Source organism: Alexandromys fortis, unplaced genomic scaffold (assembly GCF_014885135.2).
Source record: "Alexandromys fortis isolate MF-2015 unplaced genomic scaffold, M_Fortis_MF-2015_v1.1 scaffold_27, whole genome shotgun sequence".
Taxonomy (NCBI): Eukaryota; Metazoa; Chordata; class Mammalia; order Rodentia; family Cricetidae; genus Alexandromys; species Alexandromys fortis.
The window spans coordinates 9,332,487-9,354,399 of NW_026067952.1; the positions used below are offsets into that span (position 1 = coordinate 9,332,487).

At 45.9% G+C, this 21,913-nt stretch overlaps 1 protein-coding gene across 2 annotated transcripts in view; it reads left to right on the top strand.

Moving 5' to 3' along the window:
* The window catches only part of Tti1 (TELO2 interacting protein 1), a 45,211-nt gene extending 23,896 nt beyond the window's left edge, over positions 1–21,315 (top strand). For both annotated transcript variants that reach the window (XM_050150766.1, XM_050150767.1), the window contains 6 exons: positions 1,539–1,727; positions 5,458–5,606; positions 8,764–8,904; positions 10,753–10,957; positions 11,253–11,340; positions 20,634–21,315. In XM_050150766.1, coding sequence (XP_050006723.1) covers positions 1,539–1,727; positions 5,458–5,606; positions 8,764–8,904; positions 10,753–10,957; positions 11,253–11,340; positions 20,634–20,820 — 959 coding nt within the window. In that variant the 3' untranslated portion in view covers positions 20,821–21,315. The remainder of the gene's footprint in view (positions 1–1,538; positions 1,728–5,457; positions 5,607–8,763; positions 8,905–10,752; positions 10,958–11,252; positions 11,341–20,633) is intronic.
* The last annotated feature ends 598 nt before the right edge of the window (positions 21,316–21,913 follow it).

Below are 21,913 nucleotides of genomic sequence, written 5' to 3' on the forward strand. Positions count from 1 at the left end.
TGCTTGTTCAAAGAGTTTTACATTTAAATTTTTGATTGAGAGTATCAAATTGCTCTCCTAAGAGGTTGTACCAATTTAAGCTCCATCAGCAATGTAAAAGTGCCAATTTTGCCACACCCTCACCCATACTGTCTTATTACTGAGCCTTTGATCTTTGCTAATCCAATAGGAGAAAAATTGCACCTTATTATAGTTGTAATTTGCATTAAGAGTGAGGTTGAGCTTCTTTTCATACGTTTAAAGCCCATTTGTGAGCAAAGACATTTTCCAGTCTGACACTAGCTTTGAATGTAAAAATAATCTGCAGTGTGTGAACTCCCTGCAGTTATAATGCTGGGGCTAGGCTTTACCCATTTGGGGTCCAGCGCCTGAGAGTGCACCCAGAGTCTGATATGTACCTGGGAATGGGGCGCTGAAGAAATGGCATGCTTAGCTGCGTGTGGAACACACGCCTTTGCTCCTAGCACTCAGGAGGCAGGGGCAGGCAGATCTCTGCCTTGTCTCAAAATTCAGTTTAATTTAGAAAGGATGCTTAACTCCACATGTAGGAGCCTCCAGATAGCAGCCAGGAAACTGTCGTCTCAGTCATTTGTTCCCTGATACTCCCAGGTGCCGAGCAGGCCACCTCCCTTCTGCTCTCTGGCTCTGGCAGTTGCTCCTTATTGAAAAGGAGACTAGCAGGTGCTAAAGTGACGGTCTTTCTCCTGCTGTTGGCAGAAGGGAGGGAGGGCACCAGCCAAGAGGCTGTGGGGTTGGGGAAGTTATCGCTTTATTCTTTAAGTATTCAGAACCTTTTGGAATTAAAGACTTTGAAGGGTCTCAATACCTAGAAATGACTGAAATTAGAACTGCTGTAGTTAAGTAAGGAATTTAGACCCTGGTAGACACCCCACACTCACCCTGACTTCCTGGTTTCCCCTTTGTGATTGCTGCAGAGGCCTAAGGCTCCTCAGGGCACAGTTGGAAACCACTGGAGTGGTTTAAGGTTTATTCTGTGGTGACATGTCAGAGGCACTGGAGCATTTTCTGTTAAGAAACCCATGTAAGGCTGCCCATTCTCCCAGTACTGCAGAGCCCATCGAACGAGGAGCGTATCCTGTCCTTGGAGTTGCGTCACTTGTGTTTGTCCTCAAACACACTGCATATGTTTGAGTTCCAACCCTGTGCTGTGGCATGTTAGAGTCAGGAGTTCCATGGTGAAGACTCACATACCAAACTACACGAAAAATAAATACAGTTACAAAATACAAAGGGAAAGAGCTTTGTGCTGTGTAAGGGACAGCTTTCCTGGGAATGTTCTGATTGCTCTGAAATGTGCAGTGATTTGGAATTAGACAGATGTAAAACAGGAGAAAAGTATTCTGGACATTCAAGAGCAGCAGCATGTATAAGAGATCTGAGGCAGGAAAATACCTTGTGTACTGGAGCCACTGGAAGTCGACGACAAGTTAGGAGGCAGCCGACTGACGTGGTAGAAGGTGGGGTTGCAGTGCTGGTGCCTGTCACTAATCACGAGTCATGATAACATTTTCTTGCAGCCCGCTGGTTCCCAGATGCAGGTTCTACTGGGCAGCTCCAGCCGTGCAGTTTAGAAGAGGAAGGAAGGCAAATGCCAGCAGCTCACCAGGCTAGTGCCACAGCAGAGGACATCGAGCAGTTTGTGCTGAACTACCTCAAAGAGAAGGACATAGCAGAGGGGAATGTTTCTGACCTTGAAACTGAGGAAGGTAATTGCTGTTTGGTTTCACTAGCTCCTTTTTGAACCAATCATTGTGAAAACAATAAAATGTCATTCCAGAAAGTGGAAAAGTTGCCCTAAACCTCACTATGCTCACAGCTGTTCGTGTGTGTGTGTGTGTGTGTGTTTGTGTGTGTGTATGTGAGTAAACTTTTCCCATTCCTTTTATTTAAAAAAAAAAAAAACTATTTACATGGTAGCAGCCGTAGTTTTGTTTGTGCTGATGAGGATTGTACTGGGACTCACTACCACTGGACTGTACCTAGTGCCTCTGGCTCCAACGTCTAAATGTCCCATATCCTTCGTGTTTAGTCATAAAGGACACTCCAAGTTTTCAGAGTCATCGTTTGGGTGGCAGCTACCAAGTGTGCATCCCCCATGTGAAGTTAATGTTGCCTGCAGCCTTGCTGTGATACAGTGAGCCAAGGGATAATTCTCTGTGTGTGACCTTTTTTTCGTACTTGCATATCTGTAGCACAAGAAATAAAAACCCAGAGACAGATAATTGGGTTTCAGATTGAGGGTAAAACAATACAACATCCAGCCCCTGGCTCTTACCTCTACCTCAGTCTGAAATTACAATCCTGGAATCTCAGAATGAGACTGTGTCTGAGAACTGTCTCTTCCTGTCTTATATTCCTCTCTAGTGCTAGGGTTAAAGGCATGTACCACTACCGCCTGGTTTCTGTGGCAAACTAGTGTGGCTACTGGGATTAAAGGTGTGTGTCACCACTGCCTAGTCTGTAAGGCTGACCAGGGCAGCTGTTTTACTCTCTGATCTTTGGGCAAGCTTTTACTTATGAAAATACAGATGAAATATCACTACACATCTCACAAGTAGGGTTTCTACATCCAAGATAAGAGCATCAGCTAGTGCTGACCAGATTGCCTTCCAGACAGTCTTAACAGTCTGCACCTTCCCAGCAGTGGTGATTGCCTGCTTCACTTGCCAGTGTTAGCAAGTTAATAATGGCTCATTATTTTACTTTGCATGTCTTTGATTAATGCCCAAGTTGGATGTGTTTCTTTATGCTTCTTCCTATCATTTTTTTCTTTCTTGGGCCCATTGTCTATTCATGGACTTCATCTACTCCTTTATTGGTAGGGAACGATTGCGGTGTTTTTCTTACATATATATGATAGAGGAAAAAGAGAGTTCAAGCCAGTAGCAGCTCTGGCCTCTTGTTTTATTCACAAACTCAATCTGGAGCTTTAGGTCATGGAAGGATTAATAAATTATTAGAATCGCCTCTGCAAATATAAAATGCCAAGTCATAATGAGCTTGGTGGTCCCAGAACTATCCTAAATCGAACTGAGTCCCAAATTAGTTTGTTAGGTTGAAGTGAGCAGATTTCTTTTTTCTTTTTCATTTTTCCCATCTGTGCTCTTATTCTGGTGAGCTGGAGCCAAAACGTCCAGGATAACAGGAAAGTATAGCTCACGGCCATGAATGCAACAGATTCCTTGTGAGCAGTGGCAAGCAGTACAGGTCCAAACTCTTTCCCACAACCAGCGCTCTGGTTATAACCTTCAGGCTTTTTCTTCTGTTTCTCTGCTGAGCCAGCCCGAACCTTCCTGTGAATCACACTCCACCCAGTCCTACATCTCTGAAGAGGGATGTGAGTTGGCCTTTTTGATCAAGGCTGCCACTCTAGTCCAAGATCCAAACCCAACAATAAATCTGCTCTTCTGTGATTAAGGTCTTCTGGTTCTGGTGAGGTAATGCAGTCAAAAAAAGTGCTTGCTGTGCAAGCATAAGGATTCAAGTTTGATCCTCAGAAGTCACCTAAGAAGCCTGACATGGTAGCATGGGCTTGTAATCTCAGTACTCAGGCTGTGAAGATAGGCAGGTCCACAAGCTCTCAGGCCAGCTAGCCTAGCCTACTCAGTGAGCTCCAGACCAGTTTCTACCAGGTTTGGAAAAACAAGGTGGATAACTTGAACAAAACACAAGTTTGACTTCTAGCCTTTCCAAGCACGCACACATGCACGCACCCACCCATCCACATGGATATACACAAACACACAAAGATCTGCTTCTGTTTGATAGCTGCTAGGATCAGATGGCATGAATCAAACCTTCCTCCAAAATCAGAAGCTCACATTCCTGAAAAGCACTCCACAACATGCAGATTCAAACAACAGATCCTCCTCTGAGGAGAAGCAGTCTAGCTCTGTTACTTTTGCAATTAGCATTTTTTATGGGTATTCGACTTCCTTGACTTTGTAAGATTGTTTGTCCTAATACAGGTTTGGCGTGAATGTTCTGTTTAACTATGTAAAGGCAGCTTATACAGTCAAGGTCCCTTTCTCTGAGAAAGCCAAATATTCCACAAATGCATCTCCCTTCATCCTCTCAGCATCTAGCAGAGACTAGTGTACTCTCTATTATAAGGTTCAGGTTTTCCAACAGAGGAATCTGAACCCAGAAAAAGTTAAGGGGAGCAGTGCTCAGCTCAGTGGAAATGCTCACTCACAGCTGGTAATAGAACAGTGGAACAAGGTGGGCCTGTAGACAGGAAATTCCTGCAGGACAGGGATGAGGCCTGGGGCTCAGACAGCTGGCAAGTCCTGTTGTTCAGTTTCCATCACCATCTTCTCAAGCAGTACTAGGCAGGGAGAGCTGAGAGCTGTGACATCCTCTTTACTCCCTCTCCATATGGCAGAAGATAGGCCTTATCCCTGTGGTGCAGGCGAGGTGATGCACAGTGAAAGGAGGTATTAACAGGTTGTGGAGTCTCCCTAGTCCAAGCCCTACATCTGAGCATTGCACCAGGCTGCCCTAGAACTTCAAATCTCAAACGAAGATAATAAGGTTTTGGTGTTGGTCATCTAAACATCTTACAAGCCTAGTAGAGATGATCAGCTTTGGCTCTCTGTGGTCAAGGGATGAATCAAAAAGGAAAGGAGACAACAGAGAAAAGGCCACCCAGGGCACTACCCAACCTGGGGCTCCAAATTAGAACTGTGCCCTAAAAAAGTTTTAAGTCGTCTATCATTCCATGGCCTACCCCTCCCAGTACATTGTTATTCTTCCTCTCATGCAAAAACATATTATAGAGCCTGTGCTGTATCTGCAGATGTGGGGTGACAGGGTAGGAAGGGAAGTGGGGTACCACTCACTGTGTAACCTTGGCTGACCTCAGACTCTGATATCCATGTGCCTCTGCCTCATGAGCATTAGGGTTAAAGGCACGCACCACCACTCCTAGTGAACGTCTTGACTTGTTCAGTTTGATGTAAATTCCTTATGATGCATCTTTACATATTTTCATCTAAGTCCTTGTCTCACTTAGGGTTCTATTGCTGTGAAGAGATGCCTTGACCACGGCAGATATTATAAAGAAAAACATTTAGTTGGGTTTGGCTTACAGTTCAGAGGTTAGTCTATTATCATCATGGTGGGAAGCATGGCAGCATGCAGGCAGACACAGTGCTGGAAAATGAGCTGAGAGTTAGTTCTACATCTGGATTGACAGGCAGCAGAAAAAGAATTACACTGGGCTTAACTTAAGCATCTGAGCCCTCAAAGCCTGCCACTAGTGACACACTATAAAACTATACCTACTCCAACAAAGCCACACCCACTAATAGTGCCACTCCCTATGAGCCCTATGGGGTCATTTTCTTTCAAACCACCACAGTCCTATTCTGGAGTCTAAAGCTAGCTGTCAAGCTGGATTTTTCTAAAGCATTGTCACTAATTCTGTTCTTTCAGAGGAACAATCATCTCCCCCAAAAGTGGATGAGAATGACACCCTTCCAGATGTGGAGCCACCACTGCCAGTACACATCCAGATAGCCAAGGATGTGATGGAGCGCTGCATCCACTTATCATCAGATAAAAATCTGAAAATCCGCCTGAAGGTCGGTGTGGCCCTTTTCTTCATTCATAGAGCAGCAGGTCTTGAGATGTGTTGTAGTCAGTGGTAACTGGATAAACAAGCAGATTTCCTCCTCTCCTGGCCCATGTGTGATGTCCATGAGAAAGAAGCATCAAAAGGGGTCTTTCTGTGGGACAGCAGTTTTAACATCTTTCTGTGTCAGCCCAGATACCAAGAGGGAGCTGAGTCCCCTACCTTGAAAACCACAAAGCCTGACAGGTTCACTGAGTCTCCAAGGCAAGGAATACTATGTGCTTTGAATGGTGACCATTTCTGTGCTGACATAATACAGGATGCCACTTTTAATATTTTAAGGCAGTTGTTCTTCTGAGCACTTATCTTTGTTTTTGTTTCTATTTTCATCATAGAAAAAACTAACACTTTCTGTAATTTGACTTCCTCTTATGTCAGCAGCTCCCAAACAAGCCCTGATCCCAAGGACTGAGCCACATGAGTAACTCTGTCAAAGGACCATTGCGAGAGAGAAATCTCATAATCACTCCAAAAAGTTCTTAAGCCCAAGAAAAGCATCGCTTCTCCACACCTCGAGGAGGGAGAACAACTGCTTTAGTTGCTCGGTAGCCTTGTTAAAGGATGGAAACCCTGATCTGCAAGTTACCTCAGGGTCAGGGTCTGCGTTATGGAGTTTTTTCAGTCTTCCTGAGACATCTGCCCATTACACATTCGACAAGCATTGGGGGCAGGAGTACATGTGATACACAAAGCTTCAGTTTGAGTGCCTAGAAACTATTTGTCAACCTTCTAAATACTCTTCATCTTCCTGGCACCTGTGTACACACTGCAGTAACTAAGAGTATCAGCTGGTGCCTGCCATGGTTGTGCACACCTTTAATCCCAGCACTTGGGAGGCAGAGGCAGGCAGATCTACGTGAGTTCCAGGATAGCCTAGTCTACAAAGTGAGCTCCAGGACAGCCAGGGCTGCACAGTGAAACCTTGTCTTGGATAAAAAAAAAAAAAAAAAAAAAAAAAAAAAGAGTGTCAATTGGGCTAGCAAGATGGCTCAGCAGGCAAAACTGCTTGCCACACATTAGAACCAACTCCCAGAACTTCTACATTCGTTCTGTGGTACACATACTCTGGTACACAGATGTACACACAGACACATCATACAAATACTAAATCTTTTAGAAGCCTGTCAGTGTAAGATCCACATAGTTGAGTTAAGATGATGCCTCTGTCCTTTACTAGCCATGTGACCTTGAATTTTGAACCTTTGCATCATCATGAGGAAAGAGGGGACAAGGATGTCACCCTCACAGTATTGCTCATATAAAAATACGGGAGCCTGACGTATGGTGTAGACACTCATTCATTCCCTCCCTCCCTCGGCCCTCATGCAGGACTTACGGAAGACAGTGGCACAAAGAAAAAAGAGCCCTTTTCCCCTTGATCTCTCTGTTTATTGTGGGGAAAGGGCAATACACACATATATCCAAGTTTGGGAGGTTGTAGCGAGATAATGAACAGGCACCATGATAGAGAAGGGTAATCCATCCATGAAGCAGAGCTTGCTTTCTGATTCCAACTAGCCAGCTAAGCGGGCCTCTGAGGTGACAACATTTCTAAAGGTTAAAGAACTGGCTATGCAAAGGGACAAAGCAAAGAGAACTTTCTAGGTATGGGGGGGGGGGGGGAAATAGGCATTTTTGAATCCATGAGATAAAATGCAGCTTGTCCAGACAGTGACACCAAAGCCATCGGTGCTGCACTCTTGCTCTTTTCTGTCCCACTAAGCTTTCTCTCCACCTGCTGATATGTGGCCTCCTCTTTTCTATGCCCTTGATGTGGGGTCAGCTGGTTGTAGAAAGCTGGTAAGACTCCATTGGCCAGCTTCATTCTGCCTTTCTGACTCAAGAGCACATACCCTGTGCACTCTTTGTGGGTACCCATTCTTGCAAAGCCTGTGTTGGCTGCTGTACTGACCACTACCTACAATTGATGCCAGTTGTCAGTGTTCAGTAGTAGACTAAAAGATCAGTGTACAGTTTAGGCTAGCCCAAACCTCTCTGGTGAGATTGGATAGCCCTCAGTTTCCTGCCGACTCTCCTGATAGCAACAAGACTTGAACCCACCATCTTCTCAGCCTCCTCCTCCTCCCTGCTTCCTGTTTCTTTCAGTGGCACTGCTGCTTTTTTCCTCCACCTGACTGTGAGTATCTCCGTTGAAGTCACACAGTGCTGCTTAAGTCAAACAGGATTCAAATCCTTTCTAGAACATGTTCAAATCCTTTTGTGGTTCTGCCCACATCATGTGATCACGTCTTTGCTATGAGCTCCTAAGGGCCTCATCGCTTCTTTCCAATCCCCTTCAAATGCCTTCTTTACTCAGCAACTAGGATGACCTTCAGAAAACATGGATGTATCCTGTCATTTCCCTACTAAAACACTTGGAAATGCCCCAGTATACTTAGCACAAAATAAAAGATTCTTAACATGACCTTTTATGGTCCAGCTCCATCTCGCTCTCATTTCTTAAGCAGAGCAAGCTCTGGGGCTTTTTAGTTTTGAGTTGTTGCTTTGATTTGGTTTGGTTTTTGTTTGTTGGGCTTTTGTTTTGTTCTGGTTTTGATACTAGGGATGGAACCCAGGAGTGGCACAAGCTCTGCAGCACTCTGCCACCAAGGTCCACCCCAGCCACAGGGTCTTCTTCGTTACTTCTTTGTAGCCCAGCTGTAGGGACCCTCACTGTGCACTGAACTAGTACCTGCTCATCATTTGTGCCTCCTTTTAGAAGCCATTCCTGAGAGACACCTTGTTTTAGAGATTTCATCTCTTTGTATTACATACTTTACGGTCTTTCTTGACACCATAGCTAATCTTTTCTCTATTGAATGGTATCTAAGGTCTTTGCCAGCTGACTCTAAACTCCATGAAGGCAAGGAAGTATATTTTTTCCTTGTGTATTTGTATGGCTGTAATACCTGGCCTGGACTGAAGTCAACAGGAATAGTCAAATCTCCAGGAAATTGGGTTCATGTTGTTTTAGAACTAAAAGGTGTATCAAGTTTCTGTTACTATTTTAATGCATTTCTCGGGCTCACTTTGTTGAACAGGGACTTGGTCCCAGGCATCTGGTTTTAAGCCCCTACTGCCTGTTAAAGTCCTGTCTTTTCTTTCAGGTCTTGGATGTGCTGGGTTTGTGTGTGGTGGTTCTACAGTTCCATAAGAACCAGCTCCTCCCCCTGGCTCATCGGGCCTGGCCTTCACTCGTGCACCGACTCACAAGTGATGACCCCCTGGCAGTCCTCAGGGCCTTCAAGGTACTGACACAGTCTTCTGCATTACTTCTCCTTATTTGACCTCTGGACATGGACCTTAAAGAAAGTAAAGAAAAATAAGAAAAGCACAGAAAAGATTAAATGACACTTTTTTTAGAATTTAAAACTGAGTCATCTCATAAAATCAAAGGTCACCTGTATTCACTGAGCATCTCTTGTGTGCCAAGCAGAAGGCTTGGCATTGTCCACATGGAAGTTCATGTTATAGTAACCTGCAAGCCACTTATTACTTCCATTTTTGGCCAAGGAAGAAACAAAGTCAGCGATGATAACATACTTTGGAATTCTACAGCTAGTAAAAGGTAGAACCCAGGTCAGGCACATTCTCAGTAAATCATATGAAAGACCTGATGACAGCCCACTTCGCCTAGCCCAAGCCCACAGTCACCCATTTTCAGGAGTAATTTAGGTACAATGTTGTCAAGGATGAAATAGAACTCTGGTGAAGGCCTTTGATAAGCTACAGCCCTATAGAGATATCATTCTCCCTGGTTAGTTTGGCTTAGTGCATGAATTTTCACTTATTTATTTATATCCTTCCTTGTTCTAAAAAGCACTTAACGGCGTCCTACAGAGATACGTTTGCCATGCAAGACAGCATAAATTAGAAGTGGATGAGCAAGATGAAGCAGAGGGAAGAGATGTGGAGGGGTAGCAGATGGGAGCTGGAAATGTAGTCAGTATGCCTGGCAGAGATAGTCTGGTTTTCTGTAAGATTCTCTAATAGATACTAAGCCAGAATACCAGCTTATTTGAGGGACATAATTGTTAATGTTAATACCAAAGCAAAATGCATGAAATGGTGTGTGTGTGTGTGTTTGTGTTAAGAGGGAAGGAGAAGAGAGAGAAGGTATGTGTGTAGAGAGAAAGGGGAAGGCAGAGAGAGAAGGCAATATTATTAAATCTTACTCAGATGTACTGTTTCCCTTTATGAAAATTAATAGGTTATTTGAAATGAGAGCCAGCCAGTGTAGAAAAATGAAAACATACTAAGACGTGTGTGCTGCAAGCAAGACTGCTTTTTCCACATGCAGACACATTAATAGTGCTTTACCTGAAGTCATGTGATACAGCTAAGGGCCCTTGAGATGAGAACCTTACTCTGCAGACTGGACAGACACTGTGAGCCCATTATGCCTTGCTTACTGATTCTTAAAGAAATTCCTATCCTCCTGTTCACTCAGTCTTGTGCAGCAGAGCAAAACATTTCAATATGTTCTGCTACAGAAAGTTTAAACGACACATGCAAAGAGACTGCCTGTTGTGAAAGATAGAAAAAGGGTGATGTACATGAGAGATTATGCAGTTGAACAGACAGAACGCAGAGATGGCTCCAGCCACAGGGACCAGCCTTGGCTTAGCCAGGGGCCATAGCCTGGTCACCATCTTCCTGATGCCTGCACATGGCAGCTGATGAGCCTCAGAGTTTATGTTTGCTCAGCTAGTGAGAGTTAAAAGCCCAAGTCTTCTCAAGGGATGTTAGGAAGATTCCAGAGATGATCTATGTGAACTGCTTTAAGTGCTCGCTCTCTCTTATCAAAAAAAGGAAAGGAAATCAAGGTATTAATCATATTATTCCTCCACCCCAAGCTCCCTCTGAATTACTCTCCATGTAATCTGTATTTATGGATAGAAGAATCTATGCCTTGGAAGCAGAGACCTCCGAATTCATAACTGTCAGAATCACAAACCATGGGCAAGGAATTAACAGCAATAATTCCATTTTTTTTCCTAAATAGAGTCCTAGATAGAATTGAATTAGCAAACGTGTCCCAACCCTCTTTATGCTTTAGCAATATGCAGTCACCAGACTGGGGGCTGTTTCTGCAGGTTTTACAGACACTTGGAAGTAGATGCGGCGATTTTCTCCGGAGCCGGTTCTGCAAAGATGTCCTGCCAAAATTGGCCAGCTCCTTAATCACCCAGGCCCCCATCAGTGCCCGGGCTGGACCAGTTTATTCTCACACATTGGCCTTCAAGCTACAACTAGCTGTCTTGCAGGGCCTGGGCCCCCTCTGTGAGAGTCTGGACTTAGGTAGGTACTACATGGGTCTCCTGGCCTTAGAGCCCGCACATGACTTGATGCCCCTGCTTTGTGTCCTCTGCCGAGTGGCGCTTGCATCCCTCACCTCCCCTCTTATACACCTCCTTCAGTCTACCCTGACCCCCCATTTCTCCTTCTACCTTAAGGTATTCCTGGCTTGCTGGGCAGAGTAAAGAGCTCAGGGAACTTTGCATGGCTAATCTTAGGTCCCAAGACAGTGTTGGATATTGCTTGTACCCAGTGCAGTCTGAGAGCCTGAGGCTTGTTTTGTTTTTCTGCCCTGCAGGTGAGGGTGACCTGAATAAAGTGGCTGATGCCTGCTTGATTTACCTCAGCACCAAACAGCCCGTGAAATTACAAGAGGCTGCCAGGAGGTACGTCTGCTTCATCACCCGCATCTCTTTACGTTTGTTCTAAATTATAGATGATTTGCTAATGGCAAGCAGAGTTGAGGCAATCTCTGCCCTCTTTTCTCTCTCCTTGCCAGGTTAAGATGATTTCTTTAACTGTGCCAACTCCAAGGATGATATTTTGACTAGATGCTTTCTCTTTGCACGTGACCTTTCCCGGTGCTGCGGCGTCAGCAACAATTCCAGAGGGGCACAAAGCAGAAAGGTCGGGTGCTGGAGGGAACCCAAGCCCTCCTGGCTGTAGGGTTTCTGCCTCTACTCTGTTCCTGTGATCAGTGATCCAGCAACTTTCTGTGCCTCTGCTCACTCCTCATAGCAAAGCCAAAGGAAAGCACCAGGTGTGCCATGACTAACTACAGAAAGTCATAGGTGGAAGAAGAATCTGTGCAGAACTGGGTGCAGGCAGATGCGTGCCTGTTTCTCGTGTTCATACCACTCAGCTGCTTCTGGCAGTAAGCTGACCCAAAGAGCAACTTGATAGACCTTTTGATTCCAAAATTACATGAGCCTCATTTCCCAGGGTTTTGGCCATGCCTGTTAGAAAATAACTGTGCCTCTAACACAAGCTATTTTGGTTTCACAAGGACTAAGTGTTTTTTCTCATAAGACAAAACTGAGCACAGCAGCATCCTTAACTTGAGGCCTGGAGTGCACCCTGGCCTCCTTTCCTCAGCACTCCTGCCTGCTGGGAATAGCCTGTGCTCTGCAGCTGCCTGCCCCTGGACACCTGCTGCCAGTGCTGCCTGGCCTGCCAACTTAATGTGGGCATAGCCCCTTCTCCCCAGGTATCCAGAGTTAGCCCTCCTCATCCTTGCTGGGTAGGGAGTCAGGTGACTCCTCATTCCCCTCGGAGCTGGGAAAGCTGCTCTGAATGTGGAATGAGGAGAGCAGCATGCTCCCTTATAAACCTTGCATTCCCTACAAGTGAGAGGAATAGCTTTTAGAATTGATTTATTGTCTTTGCAATTCTTTGCTCTTGATTTCCTTGGTAGCTTTTTTTTCCTTCTGTCCCTGTCCCGTCAAATCTCTTAGACCCAAAATCAGTCATGGTTTTTGGAGCATAGGGGAGCATCCCAAGGAGCTTCTTATCCTCAGGCGTTCCTGTTCCTTAAGAACCAGCGCAGAATGAAAGGGATCCTCCCTGGGCCGTGCTGTAGCTGGTTGTGCTGTGACTTAAGGTATAACCCAAGGACATGATGGCTTTATCTTGGAGTAAATTCTTCTGAGTTATAGAAATCTGATTTTCAGCTTCCCATCCCAGTCTGCTTTTCCTACATTCACTGCATCCCATCCTTCAAGTTTAGAGCCATCAAGCCAATAGTCACAATGCATTTATCTTTTCATTTCTAATTCTCTTCTGCCACTGAAAGTAATTAAACCCAGAATTGGACCTTGCTGAATCTTAAGTTAGTGTTCAAGGTGCCTGGAGGAGGAGAATGCAGCCGGATCACTTACTGTGGCTCCCTTTGCTCCAGTGTCTTCCCTTCCACCAGGGGGTTGAGACAGATGACCAAGTCTGCCTTGTGGGAGGGAGAGGATGTACAAAGCTGATTGCTTCACCCACACCTCATCTGCAAACTTATTTTGTAAGGGGTTGGGGGCTAAGAGTCAGTATTGTCCGATTTAGCATCTTAATTCTGAAATTAATGAGCTCTCTAAACAGGAAGAGTCTCCCAAGACAATAGGCAGGCCTGGTGTCCTGAGCCATCATGTGGAGGGCCCTGGTGAGGCTGATTGCAATGAAGCAGTCAAGGTGGTCGTGAAGAGAGAGTAGGGGTCTCAGGCCAGCCCCTTTGTCCTTAGTTCTCTTTCCTTAACCCCTTCATCCCTTACTAAGAGAATGTCTACCCGCCCACTTGGAAAACTGCTCCTCTTCCATTCCAAGTACCAATATAGTCAGACCACCATAAGCCCTGACCTGAGCCACCACAGAAGCCTCTTTACCAGTTGTCCCTCCACCTCTGACACCGCTGTCAGAGTAACACAACACACACTCATGGGAGACAGGAACGCTCTCGTGTTTAGAGAGCTTGTAGCAGGTTGTACAAAAGACAAACCTCAGCACAAGCTCTAGAAGTAACGGGGGGGGGGGGGAGTCAGAAGGGCCGCAGATGGCCCGACTCCCCTCAGAACAGGGGAGCTCCTCACCCTACTCCTCTGTCTGCTCTGAGCCCTCTGCCTTCTACAAGACGGTAAACCACATTCCCAGAGAATAGGTGCTTCTGTGGGCCTCGGAGTCGTCATGACGTGGCAAAGCTGGCAACTGGTGCACATTCCTTTTATCCACATCATGGCTAAGTTCTCCTTCCTCTTGTTTGTTTTTCCTGGCTCCAAAGAATGTCCCAACCTCTGTTTGCTTTTTTAATTTGTTTTATTAAATATAGCCTTCATGGTAGGTTTTACACCCAGGTCGTAAACTCTGGAAATGGAAATTGATCGGGGGGTGGTTGATATAACCAAGGCTGTAAATGCTAAGAGTGGAGATGCCATCCCAGTTTATGCTTTTATCTGGCAAATATGCCTTGTAAGGAGGGGGCATAAATCTTACAACTTGGGGGAGGGGTAGGTCAGGAGATAACCTTGCTGCTTATTACCACAAGGTGTCACTGTTAACTGGTTATGGGGGGGACGCTTCTTCAAATCCCATGTATTTAAGCAACATTAATGGCTGACTAATAAGTAAATCATATTCTGGGTATGGGAAGAGTAGCTATCAAACCAAGGGCTATAAAGAAGGCAGCATCAGTAGGAGTAAGCCTTGGATCAGCTGTGCCCCAACTAAACCAGAGGCAAAGGCAAGCTTAACTGTTGTAAATTCCTAAGTAGTCTAGAAGCCTTTAGTGTATCTCCCAGCATGCAGTTCTGTGCCCTTCTGGCCACTGGGCTTTGCCATTTCATACCCGGGAAGAATTCCAGAGGAGAGCAACTCCCCTACTCTTAGGATTCCATCCCAATTTTGGTTTTTCCTTGAATATGTACACTCAATGGGCCGATCTCCTGCTAGTAGTCTCTGAGGCTCCCTGTCCTACAGCGAGGTCTTACATCATATGCACCTTCACTCTGGACCAAAAAAACAAATAAAAACTAGACAATAGCTACTGTTAAAGCATGAAGTCCCATCCCCAATAAGTTTTGTGATAAAACTAAGCTCCAAGGCTGCTTGGTCTCTATCAGCTCCTGCCCCCTGCCAACTCCAGGACCTGGCTAGGAATACAGGTAGCCACCAGCTAGTGCACCTTCTGCCACACAGGTCCTGGTGCTGTTGTCGCTTACACAGATCTGGGTCAGAGTGGGGGTGCTGGAGGCACACAGTACTCACTCACCTTCCTTCACCTGGCATGTGTGGGAGCAAGTAGCACCAGTTGGACAAACCTAGGTTTGGGTCATATATCCTATGCTATGCGGCCGCATGGGATCTATTACTTTTCAGTTCCTCCCTGTATGAGTGGATGGTGGTGATGTCTTCCTCACAGGTGTTTTTTGTTGTTGTTGTTGTTTGTTTGTTTGTTTGTTTGTTTGTTTTTTTAATGTGGTCAGAAAGTCAACTCTAAAGATTACGTGGTAAACTCCTGTATGCCAAGCACTGGTCTGGGTACTGAAAAGAGAAGACGGGTGGCCTCTGCCCTTGCGGTGCGTGTGTTTCAAAGTGTGGTTCTATATGCATGTGTATATGTAGGAAGTGCATGTGTGTATGCACTAACCAAATAATATGTTGTCATGTGCGTATACACCTGGGTGCAGCCTTCCTTCTAAATCTACTTGTTATTAAAATCTGAATAGGGCTTTCTCCTCAAAAGGTTTTTTTTTTACCCCGTGTTAATTGGGACACCCTCCCCATCTCCATTTGTGGGGGAAGTCAGGAGCAGGTTTGAAGGTTCCTTTATTGACTGACTTCCCAGCTCTCTTTCTAGCTGTAGGATCCCAGCCCATCAAAGAACCAGCTGGTGCCTTCAAACTCTGAACAACACAGACTAGCACAGGCTCCTTCATTTCATCCCCACCAGAGCCCGACTCCTCTTTACGCCACCCACAGGCCTGTCTGTTTGAACAGCTCAGGAGCTACTGAGGTGATCCACTAGTTCAGCTAGCTCAAAATGAACAGCTCGTCCCCTGAATGGGGTGGGCAGCTCGCCCGAGGCCTGGATTCAAAGCTGTGTCCCCCTGGGCTGCGCCCGGCATGAGGATGAGGGCACTCCTCATATTTTTCCTTTTGACATTTGATTAATAGTTGACAAATCCAGATCCAAGTAGTTAGCTTTCCTATTATCCATCCTTTGACAGGCACTGCTGCTTTTCTTTTCAAGGCCCATTGTTCTAAAAATACACTCAGATCTGAAACCGTTCACTGTGCACATAGAGGCATGATTTCATGGCGTCAGAGATAAGAGACATCTGCCATGCAGATTACAGACAAAGCAGGTTACTAGGTTTCTGATATGAAGGCAGAGATCTCTGCACTTCTTAAATCATGTGTTGCCAGTATTTTCCCGAGGCTGTGATGTGTCATGGGATTGCTAACCTGCTGGAGTTTGCACCCAGTGTGTTTATCGGGGAGTAGGGGGTAAGCTTGCCTGTACATGTGCAAGCAGAGGCCAAGTGCCAAGATCCAAGGCATGCGCCATCATACCCCACCAGAAATACATTTCTAAGAAAGACTTCTCATTGCACCCATCAGCAGGAGCTGCTAGCTTAGTGACAAAGCATGGGTCACAGAAAAATAATTTGAGTAGGATAGGGCAAAAACACTTAGATTGTCACAAAAGTGTCATCTTTCTTGTAGGGGCAGGAACACTGCATGCGACCTTTGAGTATATTAGCCAGAGTTGAGACAAGAGGCTACTTTGAAGCCATGGCAAGCAACCCTGCCATGGGACCTTAGCCTGGGGCCTGGAGGTAGAAAAGCTAGCCAGATGGAAGGGGCTTCATTTAAAACCCACCCAGTAAGACTTAAACCCTGCTAGGTTTCTGACTTCCTTTTGAATTGTCTCTAACAGATTGGGCCTCTCCGTGTCATGTCCTTTTAAATATGCATGAAGCAGTGGAAGCATTCTACTACATTTATGATACTCTGTCTTGTGATATTTTAGGGGCATGGTTAGCATCATACGCTGCAACTGGTGTTTATGGTTTTAATTCCTGTCCTCTCTGCATTTAAATATTTTTAATGGGAGTCTGTGTTGGAGGTCGATCGATGGGTGAATGGTTTTGAACAGGTAAATATAGCTAGGTCTAACAAGTAAGTGTATCAGCAAAGGTAATTGGTAGCATGTATTTGGAGAGTAAATTGTTGCTTCCAGTCATAATCCCCCATTCCCAACATTTAGAGACAAAAAAAAAACAGCCTCAGTGCATAGGAAGATAGCTAAATTGAATAGCAAGAAAGGACAAGCTTGAAATACTGGTTAACCAATGAACCAAGACCCATTAGAGTAAATTACCAAGTATGGAAACATAGCCCACTGCTTGCAGCCTGGGACAAGTCAACACCCTGGGCATCCATTTGTTTAAAAGGCAGCACACAACCTCATTTGCAGTATTGGCATGCGCAGGGTAATGGAGGAAGAGATGACCAGAGAAAGGGGTATGGAGCTGTTCTGCCGGTGAGGGGACCAGGCCCGCTTCCCAGTAAGTGATGTGCTTTCGGCTACATTTGCTCAGACCACTGTGGAAAGAGGTGTGTCATTATCCTAAGAACCACTTCCTTAGATGCCCCAAATAAACAAACAGACACAAAGCCACAAGTTTTTTACCTCTAGCATTTGCCCTGACAGCTCCTGGGAGCATTTTATAAATCCAGAAAGAGACAAGGAACATCAGATCCCTCAAGCAAGTAATTGACAGAGAAAGAATAGCCTGTCACCCGGAGAGCTGGGAGCCTTGCACTTCAGTTACAGTTTATTTAGCAATTCCAGACCCTGATTGGCTTACAGTGTTCTAGAGCTGCCTTTGAGCGGATGCTGTCTAGACAGAGCTTGCAAAGACATACTCTGCTGCTACAACACAGGGTTCTCTTTTTGGTTTTGCCACTGGGGTTGGGCGGGGAGTGGTGGCGGTGGTAGTGGCAGTGGTAGATAATCCAGTGCTCATGCTACAGAGTTGTGGGGGCCCGTGGAAGCCAGACAGCACCTCGGAACTATCTGTCTGCCCCTGGAGTCGCCACTGCCCGTATGTACCCCTTAGGAATCCTTCCCTGGCTACACCCACAGAGGGCCTCTAGGATGGCCTGGCCATACTACACTATGATGCCTGCCTTACCCAGAAGATGAGATGGGTCCTAAAACCATATCTTTCATCAGCCTCCTTTGTAACATCTCAGAAACCTAGCATAGTGTCTGTAAATGTCTGAACCACAAGAATGAGGCCCTGACTCTGCGAGCTAGATTCCATTAGCACACTTCTTGCCCCCCAGGCCACCATACCCCAGCTGGCTCTTTGGAGTAGCCCAGCACTGATCCTGAAGGAATGCTCTCCTTCTGTTGGTTTGGCCTCTGGAGTTTATTAGGTACTCACTGATACCCGTCAACTATAGATAGGGCTGGAGTGCAGGGAAATGGCTGCCTGCATGAAGTGAAATTCAATAAAACCGCATTTTAAGTGAAAAATCAGTATAAACACCAGGCTTCTTTGCCATGGAAACAGAGGTTGCTTAGAAACTGCCTAACGGCGAGTTCTAAATTTTTTAAAGTCAAGTTATCATTTAAGCTACACGGCCCTACAGGTTATTGAGAGATAATCACCTGCCTCAGGACATGTGGAGGCAAGAGGCACAGCTGAGTGCCTCCTGTGCTCTGGGGACCAGGTAATCTCTTGATAACTGTGCTCCCCGGAGCCACCAATTTGGGCCTGGGGGAAGGAGAAAGGAGTTTTTGTTCGGGGAGTTAAATAGTGCACCTTCTCTTTGGGTTTGAAAAGAGATGAACTGGCCATTTGGCATGTTCAACAACCATCCTGCCATGTCTGGCGCTAGATTGAGGACGTGTTCCAGGCAGTTGCCCTGGTCACTCAAAGAGAGGCCTTGCCTTTGTCTCCTGGCTTGATTATGCAGAAAGGCTGGGCAAGAATTGGCCCCAAGCAAAGTGCTCCAGAGTTGAGAATCAAAGCCAGGCCTCTGGAGCCCTCAGACCCCACCTGCCAGGCCTCAGGCTCAGCTCCCGGTGGCAAAGCCAACAGGGCCAAGGTTAAGAATTTGTCAGTGTTTAGGGTTCAGCAGACTGCATGCCTCCTGCCCAGCAGGAGCGCAGCTGCTCCTGCCAGCCACCTGCCTTCATGGCACGGGTTCATCCCCCTCCTCAAGCTTGCAGGTGGTGAAATATACTGTACTCCGCTGTCCCTGAAATCACAGACAGAATTAGAACCCTGTGGCTGAGATTTGGGCCCCACCAAGGCACTGTGGAGTTGAGTGAGACAAAAGACAGATGTTTTGCCCTTTTCAGTCTGAGCATTATCCATAGCCGGTGATAACTGCTGGAGTCGGTAGTAGTAATCATTCCTCGGGCTCTTGCTCCCCACCCCATCCCCGTCCTCTCCCCTTCTCTCCCTCCACCTTCTCTCTCTCTTTCTGTTCCCTATCTCTACCTCCTCCCTCTTTCTCATCTCTGATTCTCTCTGTGTGTGTCTCTGAAACAGTGCTTTCTTTAGACACTAGGAGTGCTCCCCTGCCTCACCCCTCCTGTCTCCTCCCCTCAGAACACACCCATGGGGAGGCTAGACTGCCTGCCATCATCCATGGGAGAAAGTGGAAGCAGGCTCTGGAGGCAGGATGCTTTGCTTCCAGGGGCTGAGGCAGGAGGAGGAACTTGCTTGTTTGAGTGTATACCCTTTTAGACATCTAAAATGATTTCTAAGAGTTTGGTTCTGCTTAATAAAAACAGGTGAAGTTTTTATTTATGCTTTCTTTGCTTCCCTGTTAGTGTTTTATTTGGAGATCTCAGAGGGTGATTACAGCATCCCATTCAGCCCGCTAAAGGGGTCTCAGGAATGAGCATCGTTATGCTCTGAGCTTGTAAGCAGAACGGAACTGTGGCTGAGCTGGGCCTCAGCACCTTCTGCGACTGTGGCTCAGATAAAAATATTCCTTGAAGGAAGAGCAGCTGCAGCTTAAGAAATTGTTCCAGTTCTTGAAGTAGAAAAAAAAGTCAAATGAAATCATTTGCATTCTAACAGTCTTTGGCACCAAGGGAAACTGTCAACAGTGTCACGTGTAAACAGAAATGTGCTTCCTTGGTTGTTTTTTTTTTGGGGGGGGGTGTTTTTTTATCATTTCCCTCACCACTCTAATTATCAAAGATATTTTTGTTTTTAAACAAAAATTGTCTCCCACGCAGGCCCCATCTCTTCTGCAGTGGAGTGGAAACAACGAATTAGAATTGTATAATCACTTCTTCAGCACCACTGTGTAGGTTATCAACAAGATTGTTCTAAGCTAACACACATGTACGCATGCATACTCACACAGTCACAGGTGCACACACAGTCCCCCCCCAGGACATGTCTATCACCCACAAGGAAGAAAGCAAAACTGGTGTCACAGGATAAAGCCCAACTCCCCCAGGGGCACAAATTTTTCTGATTAATGAAATTAAAAACCAGAAATTAATTTTTATTTACCAATCATTTTATTCCCATTTAACTCTCAAAAGTATGCTAGAGGTCCCTAGAAATAATTAGCAAGAAAGAGGTTATCTTCTTATCTGTATAGTTGTTCCTCGGTACACAGGAGGAATTGGCTCCAGGCCCCGTAAGTACATAGTCCCTTTGTGAAATGTCAGCATGTCTCTACAACCTGGGCACATGGTGATCACCTTGCACAGTGTAAACACTGAATGCTGGTTACCCTGGGTGGTCAGGGACTGATAACAAGGAAAAGTCTTGTCTATGCTCATTACAAGTGGAATTTGGCTTTTAAGTATTTTAGTTCTTCACTAGTTGAGTCTGTGGTAGAGTCCACTAATACTGAGGCTGATGGTATTTACACTGAAGAACTTGTTTGTGTCAGTACTGCTCCCCTTGGACTAATCACTGTTTCACTCCACGTCAATGGACCGGAAGCTATTCGCCTATATTTCTGATAGGCTCTGGAGCCATCCTGATGGCCCTGTCTTAGGATCTAAAGTAGGTTCCCTCTACTGTTTGAAGTGACTTGATATTGTAATCAGTTCCTTCTCAGAGTTGAGTGAACAGCCTCTGGGATGAGCTGTAGCCGCCCTTCCTTCCTCCTCCCACCCACCTCCCCTGCTCATGCAATCCTCTCTCCACAGCGTCTTCCTCCACCTGATGAAAGTAGATCCCGACTCCACCTGGCTTCTCCTGCAAGAGCTGTACTGCCCTGTGCAGCAGTTCACAGCCCCCCACCCCAGCCTTCACCCCGTGCAGCTGCGGGGGGCCACCGAACAACAGAACCCCTACGCCAGCAACGTGCTCCGCCTGCTCCAGCAGCTACAGTGACCTTGCTGGACCCTGCCAGCCAGAAGTTGAACTGAGCCACCCCTAATGGAGGCGGTGGCAGCAGCACAGAGGTGGTGAAGGCCAATCGATGTATAAATTGATCAATCACACAACTGCTCAGAAATTGGATTGAAGGAAAGTAGCTGACTGTTTTTTATATTTCACTCTTCGTGTTTTCAGATGGCATTGTCTGAGGGCTCTAAGAGTTAAGCTTAAGAGTTAGCCTACTATCTGCACAGCCCCTCTGCGCCCACGGGTCCTACACACACACACACACACACACACACACACACACACACACATTCACACACCTGTGCTCCAGGCCCAAGTTTGATTCTCAGCACTCACTGGTAGCTCAAAACCATGCGGAACTCCAGTTCCAAGGGATCCAACACCCCTTTCTGACCTCCACAGACACCAGACTTGTACATGGTACACAGACACACACATGAGCAAAACACTCACACTCATAAATAAATCTTTAAAAAATTCCTAGTGAGAGACTGATTTATTCACTGAAGGGGAGAGCTTTCTCCTCACTCTTCTTTATGGGGTATGGGGCATGCATGTGAGCCATGTCAATCAGAGGACAGCTTGCAGGAGTCACTTCTTCCACTGTGTGGTTTCCAGGCTTGAACTCAGGCCAGCAAGCTTGGCAGATGGACCTTTACCTATTGAGCAATCCTCAAAGCTTCCCCACCCCACTTTTTTTTAAGACACTCAAGTTACTCTGTAGCCTTGGCTCTTTTGGAACTCACTAGGTAGCTCAGGCTGGCCTTGAACTCATGACAGTTCTCCTTTCTCAAGTTCTTGCATACCGGGAATTACAGACATGAGCCACCACTTCTAATTTAATTTCATTTTCTTAATTTTTTTATTTAGTGTGTGTGTTTTGCCCACATGTACCTATGTATATATGTATGTGCACCATGTGTGCGCTGGGTACCGGAGGATGTCAGAAGAAAGTTAAATTCCCTGGAACTAGAGTTATGGATGGTGGATGGTTTGAGCCACCATGTGGGTAATGAACACCAGACTTGCATCTCTGGAATAGTAGCCAAGTGCTCTTAACTCCTGAGCCATCTCTTCAGCA